The sequence below is a fragment of the Botrytis byssoidea genome (genome assembly GCF_014898295.1).
Source record: "Botrytis byssoidea strain MUCL 94 chromosome Unknown BBYS_024, whole genome shotgun sequence".
Taxonomy (NCBI): domain Eukaryota; kingdom Fungi; phylum Ascomycota; class Leotiomycetes; order Helotiales; family Sclerotiniaceae; genus Botrytis; species Botrytis byssoidea.
In genome coordinates this window covers 93551-114222 of record NW_024065865.1, presented here as the reverse complement: position 1 = coordinate 114222, position 20672 = coordinate 93551, and the positions used below count along the sequence as shown (strand labels likewise).

General features: G+C 42.9%; 5 protein-coding genes across 5 annotated transcripts; 3 read left to right on the top strand and 2 right to left on the bottom strand.

Moving 5' to 3' along the window:
• Positions 1-1338: 1338 nt before the first annotated feature.
• Positions 1339-3118, top strand: EAE97_009821 (uncharacterized protein; the record flags this gene model as incomplete). Its single annotated transcript, XM_038880336.1, has 3 exons — positions 1339-1522; positions 1581-2512; positions 2561-3118. 3 exons carry the CDS (start codon positions 1339-1341, stop codon positions 3116-3118), a joined length of 1674 nt encoding a protein of 557 aa, XP_038728703.1.
• A 312-nt stretch (positions 3119-3430) lies between these two features.
• EAE97_009820 (uncharacterized protein) lies at positions 3431-4169 on the bottom strand (the record flags this gene model as incomplete). Its single annotated transcript, XM_038880335.1, has 2 exons — positions 3431-4005; positions 4082-4169. 2 exons carry the CDS (start codon positions 4167-4169, stop codon positions 3431-3433), a joined length of 663 nt encoding a protein of 220 aa, XP_038728702.1.
• Positions 4170-4684: 515 nt separating this feature from the next.
• Positions 4685-5046, top strand: EAE97_009819 (uncharacterized protein; the record flags this gene model as incomplete). Its single annotated transcript, XM_038880334.1, has 2 exons — positions 4685-4699; positions 4858-5046. 2 exons carry the CDS (start codon positions 4685-4687, stop codon positions 5044-5046), a joined length of 204 nt encoding a protein of 67 aa, XP_038728701.1.
• Positions 5047-9957: 4911 nt separating this feature from the next.
• EAE97_009818 (uncharacterized protein) lies at positions 9958-12177 on the top strand (the record flags this gene model as incomplete). The annotated part of the gene is made up of 1 exon (XM_038880333.1): positions 9958-12177. One exon carries the CDS (start codon positions 9958-9960, stop codon positions 12175-12177), a length of 2220 nt encoding a protein of 739 aa, XP_038728700.1.
• A 2869-nt stretch (positions 12178-15046) lies between these two features.
• Positions 15047-19858, bottom strand: EAE97_009817 (uncharacterized protein; the record flags this gene model as incomplete). The annotated part of the gene is made up of 2 exons (XM_038880332.1): positions 15047-15121; positions 15203-19858. 2 exons carry the CDS (start codon positions 19856-19858, stop codon positions 15047-15049), a joined length of 4731 nt encoding a protein of 1576 aa, XP_038728699.1.
• Positions 19859-20672: the final 814 nt, after the last annotated feature.

The window sequence follows — 20672 nt, the reverse complement described above, 5'->3', positions numbered from 1 at the left end:
GTTTGATTTTAGGATTGTGAAAGAGTGTTCCGAACCTAGAAAGGTAAGGCTCTTTTCAACGGCAGCCGCTGTGTCGTTGTTGAGATGATGCAACCTAGCTTCATAAATACTATCATTCTCCAATTGTTCAGCTTCGACCCGATCAATGACTTCCAACCAAGGAGGTCTCACACGAGCATTGCTCGTGGATTGTACCATGATGAGATTCAAGTACTATGTTGTTCCCATAATCGTGTCAAGTCTCTCGTGGTTTGGGTCATAGCAGAGAGATTGAGGTTTACAGCCTAAATTGGTAGACGTCGACTTCAATTAGGAAGAAACTTATTCTGCTGAGCTTTTAATGTAGCAAATAATATGGGCTCATAGAATTCGGCGTTTTTTTTTTGAGTGGGTGTCCACATAAAGGTAGAATCTACTCCAGAGGATTTTGCATAATATATAAAGTAAATATAGCAAAAGCAGAGTCGGTAATTTCAACAATGGATGTTCACCGTCAGAATCGACAACTTGGCCTGTGATTCTAGAAGAAATAAGAGCTCATCTATCTCTTAGTTGGGATTCAAATTCAAGAATGTTCTTAGCAAGCACATTCAACAAACAACATCCACTCTCATCTCATCTCACTTCATTGCAATTTGCATGTTCTGAAGAACAGAGACTCTTGAGATATAGTCATCTGGGTCTGATGATAGCAATGATTTTTTTGATGAATGATCAAGAAGCTCTAGTATTCAGCACATTCAGCCGCAGGGGCTGATGCCTCAACCTGTACCATGAAACTAGAGAAATGAATGTAATACAAACACAAGGAGGATCTAATACGGTAACTGTGCTGCCCTCCAATTCACTCAGGCTGTAACGACAATGACTTCAGCACAATCATGTAATCGAACTGGTACCAGGTAATATCGTCCACTCGAGATATGTATACTTCTTCTGAATTTTGCAAATCTATAACTTTACAAATTTTCACAAACAACCCCCAATGCAGATATCCTTCCATAGCAGCAACAACAATACAATCACCAAATATTCCAGTTTAAACTGTGGAAAGTATTCTGGCCTACTTTGTTGTTGATTCTTTCCTCAATCTTCAGAGGTTTCAAAATCAGCATCATAGTAGATAGTTAAACCCTTTCCGTGAAAGAAAAATGTGTAACAACTGGATTCATTCAATACATTGATGTTTTAGATTGTCAGCCTTCGGTTGATATAGGGAGCAAAACCCGCCAAAAATCGGTAAAAACCACTTAAGAAGCGGGGTTGTACAGGCCACAAACGCGAAATCCACGTCGAAATTACAGCACCGCGACACCCCTACCCACCCACAACGCCAGAATGTTGAGCTCCCCATCCTCATTTCACACGGCTTTGGATTTTCCATCGTCGCCGTCTCCATCCTCTATGGCAGACAGCACAGATGAACGTGGGAATTCTTTAGAGAATCCGCAATATTGCCAAGCAAACAAAATCTCTAGAGAAATTGAGGACCATGTCAAAATATACTTTGATGAGCGGATGTGTATGAATTCATATTTTGACTACATTGGTTGTTGAGCGACTACTTACATTTTAAATAGATAACCACGCCCTCATCTTACTTTCCGATGTCCTTACCTCTGGCATTTCACATTCAACTACAACCTCGAAAGCTCCCTGTATACCGATCCCCAAGTTTCTACAAATAGCCAGCACATTGCTAGTACATCCTATCACTACAACTCGAGCCCAGCATGATCATGTTGAAGTAGCCTCCAGATCCATTACTCTTCTACGAAATACCCTTACTGAAATTGGTCCTAAGAATGCCAATCTCCAAAAAGCATTTTCCTTTGAATCTGGCAGACACACCCGTCGAGTCTATGGCGATGGAGAGAGTGATTCTAACAGTGATGACGACGATAATATAAAAGGGATTGTATCTCAAAATGGACTGTGGAGATGCGCCAAGGACTTCTGGCAAATAGTGGGCTGGTCATTTAATTGCAGCGTTAGGTATCCCAAGAGGTGGAGGTATTGGAAGGTTCTTTTGGAGTATCTATTAGACGTACTGGATGCGGACTGGCACGAGCGAGAGACTATGGATGAAGCGGCATTCAACGCTCAAGTAAATCAGAGCCAAGGGAATGAGATGCTTCAAGGTTCGTTACTGGTACAATATCTAGGCGTCTCTGGTCAAAATCGTAATGGGACCGCTGTTAGACGGATCGTAAAGGCAGCCTTTGCGGACGGATCCGCGCAATCCATGAAGGCATATCCAGAAATTTTTGGGAATGAAACCAAAGACATCAAGAAAGACGAATCACAAAAACGAAAATGGGAAGACAGCAAAGATATTAAGGAAATGGGCTTCGGTGATTTCGATGAAGAGGAAGAGGGAGATCTAGCATCAGATACATCAGAGGGTCAAGAGGAAGCAGCCTCAAAGCAGGGCAAGAAAGGCGGCCTGACATATTCTTCTAATATTGGAGACCCGGACTCTATTCGCTTGCGTCAAAGAATCATAACTCTGGTAGGAAATTTCCTCCTGTCTTTCAGAATTCTCTACTAAACTTCGCAGCTATCACGCGTTTCCGCGACCATTCCGCAAAAATCCATGCCTCTACGTGATGTTTATGACCTCCTCGCAGAGTTCACCGTAGCACTTCCTATCGCATCGTTTTCACTTCTCCTCAATATCTCGCATACATCACCTTTCCCTTCTGTGGTGCTTGTCTCGCTTATACAATTATTATGCTCGCGATATCTTCCAAAATCTGCAGTTCGTCCTCAAGATGTTGAGGATTTCAAGAACGACACACTCACGCAACGAATCCTCGAGATCTGTTATCTTCCGCATTGTCCTATGACTTCATCCATAGAGGACAATGCCAAATATTCGATCTTGGTGGAAAATCTATTCCGCCTATTCTTGACGGATTGTGAAGGTCTTCACACACCTGATTTAGATGACGCGATTGAAAGGGGAATCAGCGCAAGAGAGAAGAAGTGCAAGACGGATGGAAGACGGAAAGCAGATGCAATCAAGAGGAAGGAGGAAATTGCAAAGTTCTTTCTAGATGCAAGCTCAAGAAGATTAAGAAGTTTAGTGGACTGGGTAGAAGAGTCTAGTACTTAGTTGGATCATTAAAATCGCATTGGAGTTAATCACGTTTGGACTGAAGGGGTTCACGTCAGCAAGGAGTTTATTGGCCATTGGAGTTCTCAACGATACCATTTGCTATCATGACACGGAGGAAAGGGGTTTGCCAATTTTACGGGTTACCTACTTAGCTACGGTGGCTCGTGGAAATCGTAGCAAAAATGTGGCACTTCGAGCAAAATTATATCTTAACAGATACTCGTTAAGTAACATTAAGATACAGGGTGGGCGAATTTGCCTTCTACTTCGTACATTTGGAATCATAATTACTTTAATAATATTAATACATTATCTTCGAGCTGCAGGCATATCATTCGGATTCCAGGCCTGAGGTTGCCACTCTTCACTTGGTCCTCCTCTTGCCTTCTTCCATGGATCATCCTTATATTTCTTCTCCTCTCTCGGCTGTGTCGCCGCATCATAAAGTATTTCATCACTCGCCGGCTTTTCCGTAGTAACCACACTCTCGTCCACCTTCCCAGCCTCACTCGCAATAGCATTTGCCACACCCTTCCCATCCCCCCTCGGATCCGTTCCCGTATACGCCCCTCCATCTCTGACTTGCGTGGCCGGCAACGCCTGCTGCCTCGTCGCTGGCTGATCCAGAAAACTCGCTTTCGCATTCCATCTCTCATCAGCCTGTCTAGCTAGTACCTTTAATCTTTCCTGCCTCGCTAAATCTCCCACCAATTCTTCTATACTAGGTGGATCTTCGCGTGTATGCCGTAGCCACTGATGCCACTGGGGACTTATTTTTACATCTGAATATTGAATCGAGGATGGTGTTTGGACTATTCTGCGCATACGACCTGCGGTTATAGCGTCGCGGAACTCCCAGAAGGAATTATTTTGGAGATCGAGACCTGGAGTGCGTTGGTTAGCTTCATGAAGAGCGGGAGAGGAGTGGCGAGCTGGGAGGGGAGAGTGAAGTGTACGAACCGACGAAGAAGCGTTTGCGCCAGGGAAGACGCAGGGCTTTCCATTGGTACCAGGCTTTGCGAATTGGTGATAGCGGTTTGGTAGACATTTTTTGGTGGTATTTTGTTGAGGTTGTGATAAAATGTGTATTGAACTTTCTTGGGTATCTAGAATTCCATGTACTTTGAACTTCTTCAGCCTTATGAGCAATAGAGATCCGAAGTTTAACCACTACCAATCAACAGTCACCCAAATCAAATATTGCATGGAGCTCTTGCACATTGATACAGCTACAGGTTGGATCACTTTTACTTGTAGAGATGTGAAGTCCAGTGAATACATATCTCTCTGTCCACCAGACTATACGTCGAAGTCAAATTACCTTCCTACTTGGTACCGACATAGAAACTGTCAAAATTGGCAGATGTGGGAGTGTGGCTCGGGCGATATAGATCAATAGCGGCGGCAGTTAAATTTATCTTATCAAGGCACCACCTGTCTTATCTGATCATTTCTACTTTATATAAGTCCTAGACTTAATTTCTTTCCATACTCTTCACAAGTTACAACGTTCCTATCCGCCACTCCACACATACATTTCATTTTCGTATACTCTGGTACAAAATGACGAAGCTTCAGGTCTGTTATGCTAGATGACATATATATTTTTACTCATTTTCACCACAATTAATTGGTAGCTTACGCAACGAGAGTTACACCTGAAGAGGCTTCGCTCTCGCGATTGTTCATCATCACAATACCTCGGGCATAAGATGGTTCTGCTAATTGATCTCAAGGCAGATGAAGACGACAGCGCAATCGGAGCTCGTGTCGTTCTTTCCAAGTTGCCAATTTTTCGTATTGGATTATTAAGATACGATGCATTCCACGTCTCAACGTTCAGCGCAAGATACGATGTCTATGTCGCCGAGCCCGCATTTAGCAGTTTATGTCTCACACCCGCAACTCGCTATCCACTCTGGTGATTGACGTGGAACTCATCCAAACGAATTTCAATGCATGTACATCAAATGCCGGAAATACTCAGAATTTTCAAACTCTTCGGAGGAACTATTCCAATTTTCACGGCCGAGAACCTTTCATGCACTGATAAATCCGACTCCGCTTCAATGGAGTTACACCTGCATGTCGACTTACGATCAACGCTGGTGTTTATGAATTGGGATTACCAATTCAACCCCGACAATACCGAGATCCCGATTCTTCTATCAATAGAACGGAGATAATTCTTGATGTCTTGGTTGGAAAAATCCTGTCGTTGTAGCTCGATGGAAGATTTCGGAAGAAACTATGTCGTTGAGATGCTGTCAGAAATGGGGGTCCAGACTCAAAGAAAAGAATTAATGTGGGAACACCGCGGAATTTATGTGGCAGGAAGTAGTGAGGAAGAATCCAGAACATTACTGTATCAATAGATGGAACCGACAAACGCTCTCTATCTGGAAATTAAATCTGAATCCTTCGCGTAAGAATGTCATTTCGATGTGGCTTACTCAAGCCTTACAGCCATGGCTGGCATCATGCATGCCTACCATGCGATGAGGGAAACGATCTCACTGTGTACACTGTCTCTGCATATCCGCATGGAGTAGTAATCCGGTAATCTCCTCGTCGGTTCCGCGTTTAGGTGCCGCAAGATTCTTCCGGCTGCTTGGGAACCTTTGGGTCAAGATGTACAGAGTAGGGAAATGGAGGAGTGATCTATTGAGAAAGGGAATACAGGAGTGTGAATTGAAATGAGTACTTGATTGACTGAGCTTGATATTTATTCCAGTTCAAGACAATGGAGATTGCAATTTCCCAATGGACATCTTCCAGATTTAATCGTAAGGAGATAAGTATTCTTTGGATTTATCCCATAACATGGAATCACTCATATTTGGAATCTTCGCTCTGCAAACCGGCGGCGTGTTACATTGTACACTGCGTGTGCTTTCGAAGATTCTTTTCGTGCAAGAGAATGATTTTCTTCATGCTGTGTAGCCAGCCCATTTCCACGGCGAGCCCGGCCAGATCCATAATTGGAAACAATCACGTTACCTTCACTTAGGAAATTATTTGCATTTCACAATGTTGTGCTGAGCCGTAATTATGCGTCGCTACTGCCTAAGACGGATCGGGGCATAATTGTCCCAATGTGAACATAATATAATGTTTCTGGGCCCTGCAGACGGAAGTTTTCGCTCACCCCGAAGATCAAGGGTTCTTCAGGGCTTAGTGGACAACAAACATAGTGGCTGTGCAACGTGCATTGAACCTCCCCCATAAAAAAAAGGTCGCTTGAAAGCTAGACCAGCATTGATCTCCTCTAGATTGATTAATGATCTCCAACACGCGAGTGAGAAACTGGCATTGTTGCGGGGAAAGTGAAGCTGTCATTCTCTCATTTGTCCATTTACTATCTCTCGCTATCTCCTGCCAGTGAAAAATTCTCGGGTCAGCTTTTCATGGATGTCGTGTTTGATGCCCACGTTGTTTTTTCAGTTTGCACGAGGTGCCTGCAGTAGTGTGAAAGAGTCCCTGCTTATAAAAATTTTGCTTCTGGAGTAGAATGTATCTTGTCAAAGTTTGCTGAGCCGCATTCAACAACAGATAATAGCGAAGGAGGAGTCACCCATTTTCTCTTCTGCCTAGTAATGATACTGGGTTACGAATCGTAGCTTGGCACATTAAACCATCACCGGTAGGCCATTTGCTCCGGCTTAGCAATCCCCTAATGCCTCTTCCCCGAGGATTTGCGGACTTAAGCCGACAACATGTCACATATCCCGTGTGGATTTTCGAAGCAACCCAGCCAACTCCACTCGGTTATCGTGAGTGCCGTACCACATCTTGATCGGCCGTTTCCTGATATGGCATCTTAAAAATTTAGCTTCAAGGCCATATGAGTCAGCTAGGTTGAGCAAAGCTGACGTGGTGCATGACTCCTTGGTGAGGGCTGGGTTACTCAAGATGATTCCTCTTTTGACTAGCATTGAGTAAAGACACTAGGATAGCATGCATTGACATATTCACGAATTGTGACAGATGTGTTCTGTTTGCGGGGAAATTTCGAGTGACAAGTTGCATTCTTTGGTAGTCGGAGTTGCGGCGGGAAGGAGTCACACGATGGGCCTCTCGAGTAAGGTGAACAAATGTATTGTGACTAGCTTGGAAGATTATTTACTGCAAGCCATTACATAGACCTAATTTTGGTCGGTGGATCGATAACTTTTCACGTGGGTCATAATCAAATGACCAATTATAGGTCCTTGGTAGCTATCAAGGAAGGACAGATTGTAAAATGTTTTATCGATAGAATCAAAACGAGAAAATCAGGTCTTCAATAGGCCCCTCAGCCACTATTATCATTAGCAAGTGCTTTAGAGAGAGACTACTATACAGTTAGGCAGCGGCTTCTTCGTGGAAAGAGTTCATTTATCGTAATTTTTGACACGCTGATGATTGGATATTGGCAATGGTCAAAGAAATCGACAAGCTGCCATTCATCGAAATCTGCATGAGATTTTATCGATAATCGTAAAATCCCATTCCGCATAGCAAGGGAAACTGAACAAGGGTCAACATGTCGTGGTCATGGAAGAGGTGATCCCAAAGGAGTAACGGGATCCCCACTTAGAAAATGTAACCTTGAAATTTACAAGGTAAACCCGAGGAGATGGGAGTGCCGGTATCACTAGTGTCATCAATGGGTACCGACTTTTCTTTGGGGGCACATCTCTTCGTGTAACATTAGTACGAGTACGGATCTCGTACCACGCTGGTCGGGACTCTCCTAAAATCAAGAATGGAGGAAAAGAGTGGGTACGAATGTGGCTGAACAATTGGACTTTCGTTTATCTGTCTTAGAGCATCGAAAATGGAATAAGAGGATCTGGATAGGATTAACGGTATTCCCGACGAAGATTGACAAACGTTTTGCAAATCTCGATAGTCAGCACCTTATTTGACGAATGGGATCTTTAGCTCCGTGAGTGAGTTAACGCTTACAAGAAATGGGCTCGTAAATACGAAGGAATAAACTTCCAAGATTGATACATCTATAAATCAACAGAGTAATGATACACTCCTCCTGTGGCTGTGCTTTGGAGAAATGGAGTATCCGAGAACGGTGTAGGCAGTTTCTTTGTTGTCAGTGGTTCTTTGTTTTAGAGTATTATGCATTTGTAACCCTGGGGGAAGCTTGGTGAGATTGGAACAATCTTACAAATCCATTTTGTGTTATACAAGCGTTTCCCATTACACAAAGGACGACGCAATGGCTGTGAAGTGTGGACAGCATTCCGTCGCTTCTCCGGGTTTCTCTCGTTCTCGTTCTCGTTCTCGCAAGGAAGCTTGGAAATGGCATAATGGAGAAAATTTTAGTGGGCAGTGTGGCTCGTACAATCTTCTGTGGCTTGTTACGAAAGCATCATGATGAGAAGCCTTCTTCCGTTGAAAGCCGAGCTAACCATAATGCGCTAGGACTATCCCGCTGGAAATCTAAAGGGTCTTTTAGTGTGTGGGTAGTTACTCATCTGGGTATTACATTGTAGAGCGAATTAATGAATATTAATCAAATATTATCTACTACCAAAGCGCGTAGGTACCCAGTAGGTATAATAAATATATCATACATTTTCCTTCAAATGTCGAAGAATCAATACCCAAGCAGGCATGTACATGTACCGGTAGACATAGATATAGGCTGCACATGATCATTTTCTCTTTTGGCGGTTAAGACTTTGGAATGAATATTATTGGTTTTTATGTTGTCAGTCAAGATGTCACTGTTTTGTTTTGGGAATCTTTGAGCTTTTCCTGCTAATGATCCTTGCTCATTGTGCGTCATTATGGCTGCATGGACCCTTACAAGTCGAGTGGGAAAAAAGAAAAGAAGAGAAAAAAGGCATCTTTCCACATCTTCCACATCTTCCACATCTTCCACATCCATCGTCTTGCCAAACCCTTGGTCGGACGCGGTTGTAACCCTACCCAGGACCCTACTTCCCAAAGAAAAATCTTTTGACTGTGCATGCTGTGCTGATGCTTAATTTGTCAATCCTTGCGTAAGGGTCAGGAAGGGACCGATGGAAATCGTCACTCCATATATGAATTTTCAAATATTTGGCCCGGAAAGATATCCTTCTTTCCTATATAGCTCTCCCCTTTAACCGATATCCATATTATACACGCTCGTACATATATCATACATATATCAATCATACATATCATACTCATCATACTTATCATACACACTATCATCAACTTGTAGATCTTCACTTTTCTTGATCTTGGTTACTTTTTAGTCTCTCAATAGAATTCCATCATCATATCATATCATATCATATCATATCAGTCATCCATCTCCAGTTAATCCTTAATACTTTATATCTATAAGTCTGGTGTCTGGTCTCACTAGTGTCATTCATCACCCTTTTTTCCATTCCATCTCCAACACACACCACTATACAAAAACCAGACCACTTCCCCCCATCAGAGATAATAAATATCCAATACCTGTCACTGTCAACAAGAGAAAGGGAAAAAGAAAAGAAAAAGAAAGAAGAACTGAGAATCAAAAATTCCATTTGATCTGCTGACCTGATGATCTGATTATACATCAATTAAAATCCGATTATTCTATATCATTCCAAAAGATACTACTACTACTACTACTACTACCTGCTTGCTACCTAGTATCTAACTATCGCGGAACAAAAAAAAGGTACCTACCTCCTCATTCTTCCCTTTCTCCATATTGATTAAGACTTTCCCGAGTACGAGTCACAGAAGACCGAGGTCGAAATGTTTTCCATATATAAACATTCGCCACCTTAATAAAAGTCTAAACTCCTTACTAAAACCCTTTCACAGATCCTCAAAGCCATATCACTATGTTAGCTCATAACTCAGCATCGAGACGTCAGTTACCACATCATCCACAACAACCATCTTATAATCAGCACGGTTCCATATTTAATCCTTCGCTACCACATCAACTACCACAACTATCTCAACAACCTCAAACTCCATTACAATCACAATCTCAATCTCAATCTTTGACGTCTTCAACACTCACACCACACTCAGCATTTACCACGAATAATCTTTCAAATAACAATACTTTCGATTTTGAAGGCGATCAAATTCTATTCGATATCCAACAACCATTATCGTTTGCCTCGAATCGATTTCAACAACAAACTCCATTACGAACTGCCGAATATTCTTCGGATAGAATCTTTCAATTACCATCTCACATGCAACAACCTGTTCAATCGAATAGTTTGATGTCTAACGGACAATTGACACCCACTTCGACTTCCAGACAAAACCACCATCGAGAGTCTTCGCTGTCGTCATTTGGTTCTCCAGCCGCGCCAGCTTCACCTTACGCACCATCCACTTTGAATCCTCAAGTAGCTGGCGAGTCATATCATGATTTTCATGACTTTCATCCAACAGCATCGAAAACCTTGACACCAGCACATACACCACTACAAGAGAATTTCTTCTCGTCTCAGTACACACATCCAAGCCAATACCAAAATCAGAGCAATCATCCCTTCACAATGCTTAATGACGGCTTACCAAGATTGACGGGCAACGAGCTGATGTCGGCACCAGAGATTTATCACAGTCAAGGGTCGAGTAGGCCATCGCTAACTACAGTGGCGAGTAATGACTCACCCTCGACGCCACCGGCCTGTGAGGATGAAAGACAACAGTTCGGTATGACTTCTAGTGTGGATTCTTGGTTGAACGAATACTTACTTTCATCCGATTTCAAAGCTTCTCACAGAACTTCTCCACATCAAATGCCAAAACTCGATCGCACAATGACCGATGCTTATAATGATGAGCTATTCAACCCCAACATATCCATGATTTCCGCTCCTTCCACAACTCCTGCCTCGACTCAAACAACCTCGAATCTAAGTAATGACATATTCACGCAAAGGTTACAAGCAGCGAACAATGGACACCTGAGTACTCAGCGAGAAGCCTCAGTCTTGTCTCCTCGCGAACGTTCACCTTTTCAACCAGGCTCACCATTAGCTCCTACTCCGGGAGGGTATAATGCCCACAACATGGGATTTGGCACTGCAAAGCACATGCGAGAACAACAAAAGGCCAAGGACGACGCCTTAGCTATGCAAGTCCAATACGAGAGGAGTAATCCAGGACAAGTCACTCCAAAAACAATTTCGCCAAAGGATGTCAACTTGGTGTATAACGAAACCGAGGAGGATGCCAACAACCCATTGTTTCCACCACCACGACCTGCACAATCAAAAGCGAGTTATCGTCAGCAGCCATCAATTGATCCAGAGCCATCCGAGTCCGAAGAACTGTCATTATCACAACAAAGCTACGCTAGTATGGCTACAACTCGACGAGAAAGTTCATCGGCAATTTCTACAACCTCGCAAAACACCCCAACGCAGTCTCAGTTCCAATCGACGAGTCCTATAATTACACGAGACAATCTACGACAAATACCACAACATTATCCATTTGTTCCATCCACGCAAAGACAAGCAAGTAATACTTCAAATATGTCAAATATGTCGAACATGACCAATGACTTTACACCAACCTTAGGGTCAATGGAGTCTAGCAGCAGTGATTATTCACCCGATCAAGAAATCCAAAGACCAAGCGATACATCAGCAGGTAGTGGAACATATACATGCACATATCATGGATGTACATTAAGGTTCGAGACACCTCCCCAACTTCAAAAACATAAGAGGGATATGCATCGGAACTCGACATCCTTGATCAACAACATGGGTGGGGAAACTCGGGGTGCAATTACATCAATGGCGCAAAAGTTAAACAGCCAAAGTGGGCCTCACAAATGCGAACGGATCAACCCATCAACAAATAAACCCTGCAACACCATCTTCTCTCGTCCATATGATCTTACCCGACATGAAGATACAATTCACAATGCAGGAAAGCAAAAGTTACGGTGCAAATATTGTACCGAAGAGAAGACATTCAGTCGAAATGATGCTCTTACTCGGCATTTAAGAGTTGTACATCCCGAAATTCCGGCCACCATTACGAAAGGAAAAAGAAGAGGACTGGGACTTCATTCAGACTAAGAGTGTTTCTACTTTGAACTACTCTCCTTCTCCTTCCCGTTTGGGCATTTGATAACCATCAGGATCCAAATTCCATGGTAAATGGGATGTGGTGGAATGAGACGAAATGAGATAAATGGAGTCAATTAATCAGCATTTTATTATCGATTACGAATAATGAAATGATTGGTCGTTCGAGATTCGAGATGATTCGTTCACTGGAAGTTTGTGTGAAGGAAGATAATGTTCGATCGCACCACTTCAGCCACATCCACCTCCATCACTCCACTTTATTGGGTTTTGTGCTCATACCAACTCCACTTTTAATAGTCGGCTGTTGACTTCTTCTTCCTACCGACCATCTATCCATCATAGCTACTTTCTGTAGTACCCTAGTACATGACCAATATCATCATCATCATTATTATTATCATGATCTACATGACTGGAATGGCTTGATTGGATGGTTCGGATTTGGGCTGGACTCTACGAATTCTCATCATGGGGGAGACGGAAATGAAACTAGAAATTGAATTTTCTGGATTGTTTGTGATTGGATGATAGGATGATTGAAATATTATCGTCTTTTCTTCAAACTCAAACTCCTCGACTCCATTTGCTCCAACAGTCCAACGGTCCAAGACTCCAAGGCTCTATCTTATCGGCCTTATCCGCATTCCTTTTTGGCATCTAGATTCCAAGCCCATGTTTTTCTTGACTTCGGAACTCAAGGGAACTTAGCCCGAATTAATCCATGTTTTTTCAAGAAATCCATGATTTCATGATTCATGGATTTTTTGATGGGATTCAAAATAGATATTGGATGACGAAATCATTTATGCACGATTTGATGCACGAAGGGTCTTTTTTTCTTCTTTTTTGGTCTCCGCATATTTGTGGATACCGGGTACGGTACCATCCATTCATGATCCATAGGTATTGGATTTAGTTGTTTATTTGAAATGGTTCGATTTCGGAAGCTCGGACTTTTTATCACCAAACAAACTAGAACAGTCCGTCAACTCAATTGAGCAATGGGGGGAGAGGATCTGTGGTGTTACACTTTCGGTTCCATGACATCATCATCGATGCGCGCGAAAGACTCATGACGATTTACACTTTGACACGTTCATACCTTCACACCCTCGATTTTTCACACATTTACAAGCAGAAGATTGTTTGTAAGTGGTCATGTGATACAAACAACGCAATGTATTATGCCCTTATGATTTTAAACAAAAAAACATGTTATGAGCGGTCAGCACCAGGTTTTGGTTTTTTGGAGGGGTTTATTGTTTACTGTTTACTGTTTTTATTTTTTAAAAATTCGCATCTTAAAGCGCATTGCGAAAAGGTATGGAATGGGGTGGAATAAATTATACTTGATTGACTTTTAGCGGGAATTGGGCCCAAGGGACATTGGGCATAGCATGCTGGGATACATTAGTCAATTGGACTAAATTTATTTTACTTTGTCAATACTCCAGCAGTTAAAATATTTCATGCTTTCTATTTTATTCATCTCCTTTCCTTTTTTTTCCTTTGGGCTGAAAGGCTTCGATTGGATTTGTATATTATCATCCTCACTATACCGATTGTACTATATTCTATTATCTTGTTACTTTCTCATCTCTTCCTTTGTTTTCTTATTCTAAAAGATTGTATGATGAACTCGATGGATATCTAAGAGAAGAGGAGAGTAATGTATTATGAAAGAGTATGATCTCATTATCATGTTATGATATAGGGAGATGTATTAAAAATATTTAGAAATTAGATGCGTATTACACTATAGTAAATCAATTTTAAATCATTCGTTGGTTGGCATGAGGTGTGAAATGTTGATGAACTCTGGTGATAAAATGGGTGTCTTTGATATCTAACCCATTCGAACAAAAGATCACTGGTTCTGATCTTGATCAATCAATGAATGAATGGAAGATGAATCAATGTAGATGACTCGATTGATGTCGTTTAATGAAGTGAGATGAAATTAATAAGGTAATTAAGCCTGTGTAAGGTCATGACTATTGTTATTCAGTATCAAGATAGTACTAGATAATATAGCTAGGTAGATGTAGAGATGATGTTTCGAAACCAAGTGGCATTTAAGAGTGATAAGAGTGATGAGAGTGATGATACGAGAGTAACAAAAAAGATGCAACAAAAAAGGCGAGATGAAACAAACCTGGACCAAAATCAAATAACCCATGAAGCGTTCGATATCTCAGGAGATTCAAATGGAGTGATACAAACCCACAAGATGAGCTCCGAATGATTGATCAATATCAATATCAATTTGAATAACACCTCCCTCACTCCAACACCTTATCATCTCACTATCATTATCTTTCTTTCGCATCCCAATCCAGATCCAGATCTAGGATGCGAACATATACCTATTGAATGACAATTCGAAGTTTATGAGATGAGTAGGAAATCAACCATTTGAAATGAGAAATCGAAGGGGAACTATATCATTTGACTACAAATGAACTGGTGTACACACCTAGTTAAAATAAAAAACACGAAATTACATTGAAAGGCAACGATTTTGTGCTATAAGTTCATTGCATCTAATAATGACCCCTTTACCAGCTAGCAATATAGGACTTGTAACCATTCAATCTCTGAAAGAATATTGTCAACTACTCTCATCACTCACCATATACCCCTTTGGTCAGAACTAGACCGAGTCACCCAATCAACTATCGACATGGATAACAGCATCGCACTCAGAAAGATATATAGCATATATAAAAGAAAACAAGTTTTCATTTCACATCAAATCAACAGCTATTTCACTTTTTTCTTTCCATATAACTCATACCATGCATTTATCTCTCATCTAATCATCGATACCTAGACATGAAGTACACTCATCCCTGATCTAAGCAATACTATCATCCATAACTGCTGCTCGAGCATCGGCATACAAAGGTCTAATTCCTGTCCATTTTTGAAACTACACAATGAGTATTAGTAAGATCATCCAAACGCACCCTTAAAAAGCCAAGGAAAATGGGAATCAACAAGATAGACTAACCTGAAACCAACCCTGTGCGCTCAAAACCTCCAATCCAGGAATCGCAACCCAACCAGCATCTTCTGCCATTCTCATAAGAGGAGTTTGAGAAGGCTTATAAGCCATCTCCAACAATGTCCTCTGATTTCCCTCGTCCCTCTTCTCGTGTCTCAACAAAATGGCAAGGATTTCCCGCATGTTGCTTTCAATCGGGCGATCAGCAGGTATAGTACTGATAGCAACCGAAGGAGGAATGGCGAGTTCAGTCGCCGAAGTAGTGCTTGGAAGCGGGATTATGTTGAAAGATGTAGGGAAAGAAGAGATCAAAACTTCGAGCTTAGAAGGGGTGCGCGCAACCATATAGATAGGAGAGTGGCCGAGAGAGTGTAGGGCGTAGATAGCAGCGCGAGCAGTACCTCCAGCACCAATGACGAGGGCGGGAGAAGGTGAGTCAACGGATGAGGGAGTGTAAGAGGCGGATATGAGTGAATGAGTCATTCCGAGATAATCCGTATTTTCGCCAATGAGACGAGGTGGATTATCTGCACTAGGAATGATGGTATTGACTGCACCAATGACTTTCACTGCATCAGTGACCGAGTCAAGAAGAGGTATGATGTCGAGTTTCAATGGAATTGTGACAGATGCACCACCGAAATTTGGAGCACGGATGACATCTTGTACATCAGATGCTTTATCAGTTTCCAGTCTGGAATATTGATGGGGCAATCCTGTCTGTTTGAAAAGAGTGTTGTGTAGCGCAGGTGATCGCGATTGGGAGATAGGGGTACCAAAAAGATAGAATGATTTTGGTTCTATCTCTCCAAGAGTCGACAAAGTTGATCTGATCTCAGCAGCGGAGAGTTGACCAGGAGCTGCTTTGAATGGCAATGCTGGATGCGAAACCGGCGTCATGAACCCATTTAAAACACGACTGAGTTTTCCAGCCACGCCCATGTTAATGGCGATCAAAGGTGTATCGTGGGCAACGGCCATCGTCTTCTTGAATTTAGCAAGAGCAAAGTTATCCTCGATACTCTTAGCAGATCCGACAAGCTTGATAATATCTCCATACTGAAGAGCTCTATTGTAATGCTGGAACCATCCACCATTTTTCCACGACAAAGTTCCCGCGGGGTCATGGTGTGAAGCTATAATTCTAGAGAATCCTTTAGCTTCAGTCACTTCCAGGAGAATATCATCAGGTAAAGCAATCTCCAAGTCGATGTATTCAATACCCATCTTCACGGCCAGCTTATAAAGTTTCAGTGCCTCTTCATGTGCAGCGTCCGGGAAGCGACCTCCCTGACTAACTGTCCGCACGGTAAAAATCACAGGTAAATGAACCATCGATCTCAGATGTGCAATCTGAACACTTAGGAAATCAATACCCGGAATTCCATTCGTGGAAGATGGGTCCTCCAATAAATCAACACGCACTTCCACGGCATCGGAGCCTACCGCAATGCCGGGCAATATATCTGCTGCTGATGATATATCAGGCATTGTGAGGGAAACGAAGAATGAGTGTGGTTTGTTTCGCATCTCATCAAAGTGTAAACTCTTTCCTGAAATGTGATGTAGGAACCTAGAGAAGTCCTGTTCCGCAACGGACAGAGCACCAGTCCCGCTGCCCTTACTATGGTATTGAAAGTTACTACATTCATTAAACCAGGGCTTGCGACGAATGTAGACTCCCATCATATCCTCAACATATGCTGGTCGAGTTTTATCTATGCGAAGATAATCCATGACCTGCTCCGTGTCTCTGTGAACCAAAAGGACAATTCCACCAGACTTATGGAAATTGATCAAGAGCTCACGTGCCTCAGGCATCTCGACGACTCCACCACCACAAGCAAACACATTCTTCTCTGACTGGTCTTTCAAGCAATGCTTTAGAAGGTCTAATTCAGCAGCTCTGAAGAAATCCCAACCCTTCGATCTGACCATGTCAGGTATTGGCATTCCCGAGATGCGTTCCAATTCTACATCAAGATCCTTGTAAGGTCGACCAAGAATCTTCGCAGCCCAGGCACCAGCGGTAGTTTTTCCAGCTCCGCGCATGCCAATAATGAAGATAGACTTGTCTGGAAGGGCTGGAATTCCACTCTTTTTGCTATGCGCAGCTTTAACTTCCTTGCCAGCAAGTCCTACTTGGAATGACTGCGAAAGGATGTCCCACCATCCTGGCCAGGTCTTGCCAACACATTCACGCTCTTCAATGAGAACCGGTTGGGTTGCAGCGACAGACAACACACTGAAACTCATTGCAACACGGTGATCATCATAAGAGTGAATGCCTTGAACTGGATGCTTCAACTCGTTTATAGGTAGGCCATCAACCTCAATTCCATCTTCGAGCTCACGACATGTGACGCCGAACTTTGCAAGTTCATCTTTCATGGCTTTGATTCGATTGCATTCTTTAACACGCTGGTTAGCAATCCCCCTTATTCTAGTTGTACCCTTTGCCACTGCGCCTAGTACTGAAGCGGTCAAGAAAGCGTCTGTCATTGGCTCCATATCAACCTCTTTAATAGCTTGAAGTGACCCGATGGGAGGACCAGTCACAGTAGTAGAATAATCAGTCTGTACTACATGACATCCCATTGGTTTCAGAACATCGATAGCGAATCGAGCATCACCTTGAATCGATTTGGATCCAATATTTGGGATCGTGCAAGTCGTTCCAGAGATAGCAGCTACAGCAAGTGGGTAAGTCGCCGAGCTAGCATCACTCTCAACCACATACTCTTCTGGATTTTTGTAGACTCCTTGAGGAATATGATATGTGTGTTCTTCCGTCTGCGATCGGACGACGTGAATACCGAAAGCTGACATCATCGCTGTTGTCATATCAATATAGAGTTGGGAAATTGGCTTCCCACCAACAAGGCGTAGAGTCACCGGATTCTTGGCGTATGGAGCGCACATAAGAAGAGAGGACACATATTGGGACGAGACAGTAGCGGCTAGATTAATGTCTCCTCCAGCAAACCCACCGGAAGCAGCAACATTGACCGGAAGACTGTGTTCATTTTCAAGATATTCGATATCAACACCGTTAGTACGTAATGAGTCAACTAATGGGCCAATAGGTCTGACCTTCATACGTGCATTTCCTGTAAGAACGGTAGACTTTGTTGTGGCTGAAGGCTTGCACAACGAGAGAACGGTTGTGAGGAAACGAGATGCGGTGCCTGCATTTCCAATGTAGAGTTCTGTAGGACTGGCATGCAAATCACCACCTTTACCTTGCACACAAAGAATCTCACCTGCATCTTCCCATGCATATGTAGCACCACCAAGTTTACCAATTGATGTAAGCATGAATTCTACGTCATCCGAATGCAGGAGATTCTTGATGCGACAAGGGCCTGTGCCAAGAGCCGCAAGTACAAGCGCTCTGTTGGAAACACTCTTTGAGCCTGGTGGTGTCACCTCCACCTTCAAAGTCTCGGGCACACCTGGGGTAACTTCTATCGAGTCAGATAAAACGACTCGGATTGCTCGATCCTCCACGACGCTGGCCTTAGGTTCATGTGTTTTACCAATGGCGGAAAGCAAAACAATCTTCTTCTTCTTTCCATCATTCTTCTTGTCAACACCCATCTTCTCTAACAAAACATCGACGGGGCATGGCTTGCCTGCCGTAAGCTTTTGGATGCGCTTGTCTGCAAGAGAAGTGGGGAGGCCATAGCTTGCTATGCATTTGACAAGACGAGCAACTGCTCCTGGTTTCAAAACACCCAGATGTCGAGCCAATTCCGCCTCCTTTACCATTCCAATAGCTACGGCTTCTCCGTGAAGAACCTGCGGTGTCAAGATTGCTTCAAATGCGTGTCCAATTGAATGTCCAAAGTTTAGAATATTTCGTAGTCCACCTTCTCTCTCGTCTGCTGATACAACATCTGCCTTGGTCTTCGCTGAGCCTAGCACTATTCTCTTCAATATGTGCTGGATAGGAGCTAATCTTGTAGAACGTTCGGTATTCTTGGCTCGAATTGTAGTCATAATAAGATTTGCATTATCCTCAAGGGCAGAGAATTCAGCTTCGTCCCAGATTGCGGCAGTTTTGACCACTTCTGCCATGCCATTGATGAATTCGCGAACCGGTAGGGTTTCCAAGAATCGCAAATCTATGTAGATTCTCTTTGGTTGCCAAAAGGCGCCAACCAGATTCTTTCCCAAAGGCGTATCGATTGCGGTCTTTCCACCAATCGAGGAGTCAACCATGGCTAGCAATGTTGTTGGGACTTGCACGAATCGTACACCGCGCATGAAAGTTGCGGCAACATAACCAATCATGTCACCAATGACTCCTCCCCCCAAAGCAATTATAACCGTATCCCTTGTACATTGGTGCGACAACATCCAATCCTCGATCTCGGCCTTTGTTTCTCTGCTCTTAGAATTCTCTCCTGGGGGGATTTCGTAGGTAAGAAGTCGAGGTGTTGAGCTCGACTTGGCAGCAAGCGCCTCGAAGGATTGCTGGAAAGCGGGGACATAGAGGGGTGAGAGATTGGTATCTGTGATGAGAACATAGGTAGATGAGGGGAGGTCTGAGAGCAAATCTGCTGCAACGAAATTGCGCCAGATATCGAAATCAACAATGATATCTTCGTTTCCTAGAATGGCGATCCGCGTGGGATTTTGGGGCGTTGAAGTTCCCATCTTGAGTTGACCTGACCCGACTTCAGACCTCGAAATGTTGTAGTAAAGGATCGTCTTCTCTGTCTTTTTCTCAATGACAGATGTGAGGGTTTATTGACGGGGGAACACTTATATTTGCCAATTACCCATAAGGTCAGCAAAGGCAAAGAGAAATTCACTTAAGATTACTTATTAGCACTTGAAGTAAGAGGGGAAGTATCCAAAAATGAGGGACTCACAGTGAGTGACTCAATGGTTGACTCAATAGTTGACCCGGATCCGAAACTTTTTTTTGGCAGGGATTTCAATCAAAGAGCCGAGATCGCGCTCGATGCAGGTCTCGAGTGTGAATGGGTTATTTGTGAAGATAAAATACGACGTTGATAGAGAGACCTTATGTATTTGTCTTTTCTAGCTACTCATGATATAAATACCTAGGTACTTAGCACTACTTGATTATTACTCTCCGTCGGTGAATAAAAATCAAACAAAGACATATATAATCTATTTGACCTGGTACCCTCTTTTTACTTGTTGTCAATTCTGCTCTGTGCGTGCCTCTGCATCTTCACAATCAATCATTACTAAGCAACACAATCAGCAAGTCTCTCGTCAGCAGCATATCTTCAGACCACAACTCCGTAACCTAACCTAACCTAACCTTTACCTGGCATCTGTCTTACTTTTTGACATCTCCGAGGAAAATGGCTCTGAAATCCTTCGTTATGTAGAAATCGTTTGGAGATGAACTAATTGATCTTCTCCGGTTCATCAACTTTCTCCGGTTCATGAAAACTCCTAGTTTTTCTTGGCTGCCATCGATCCTAGATATGCC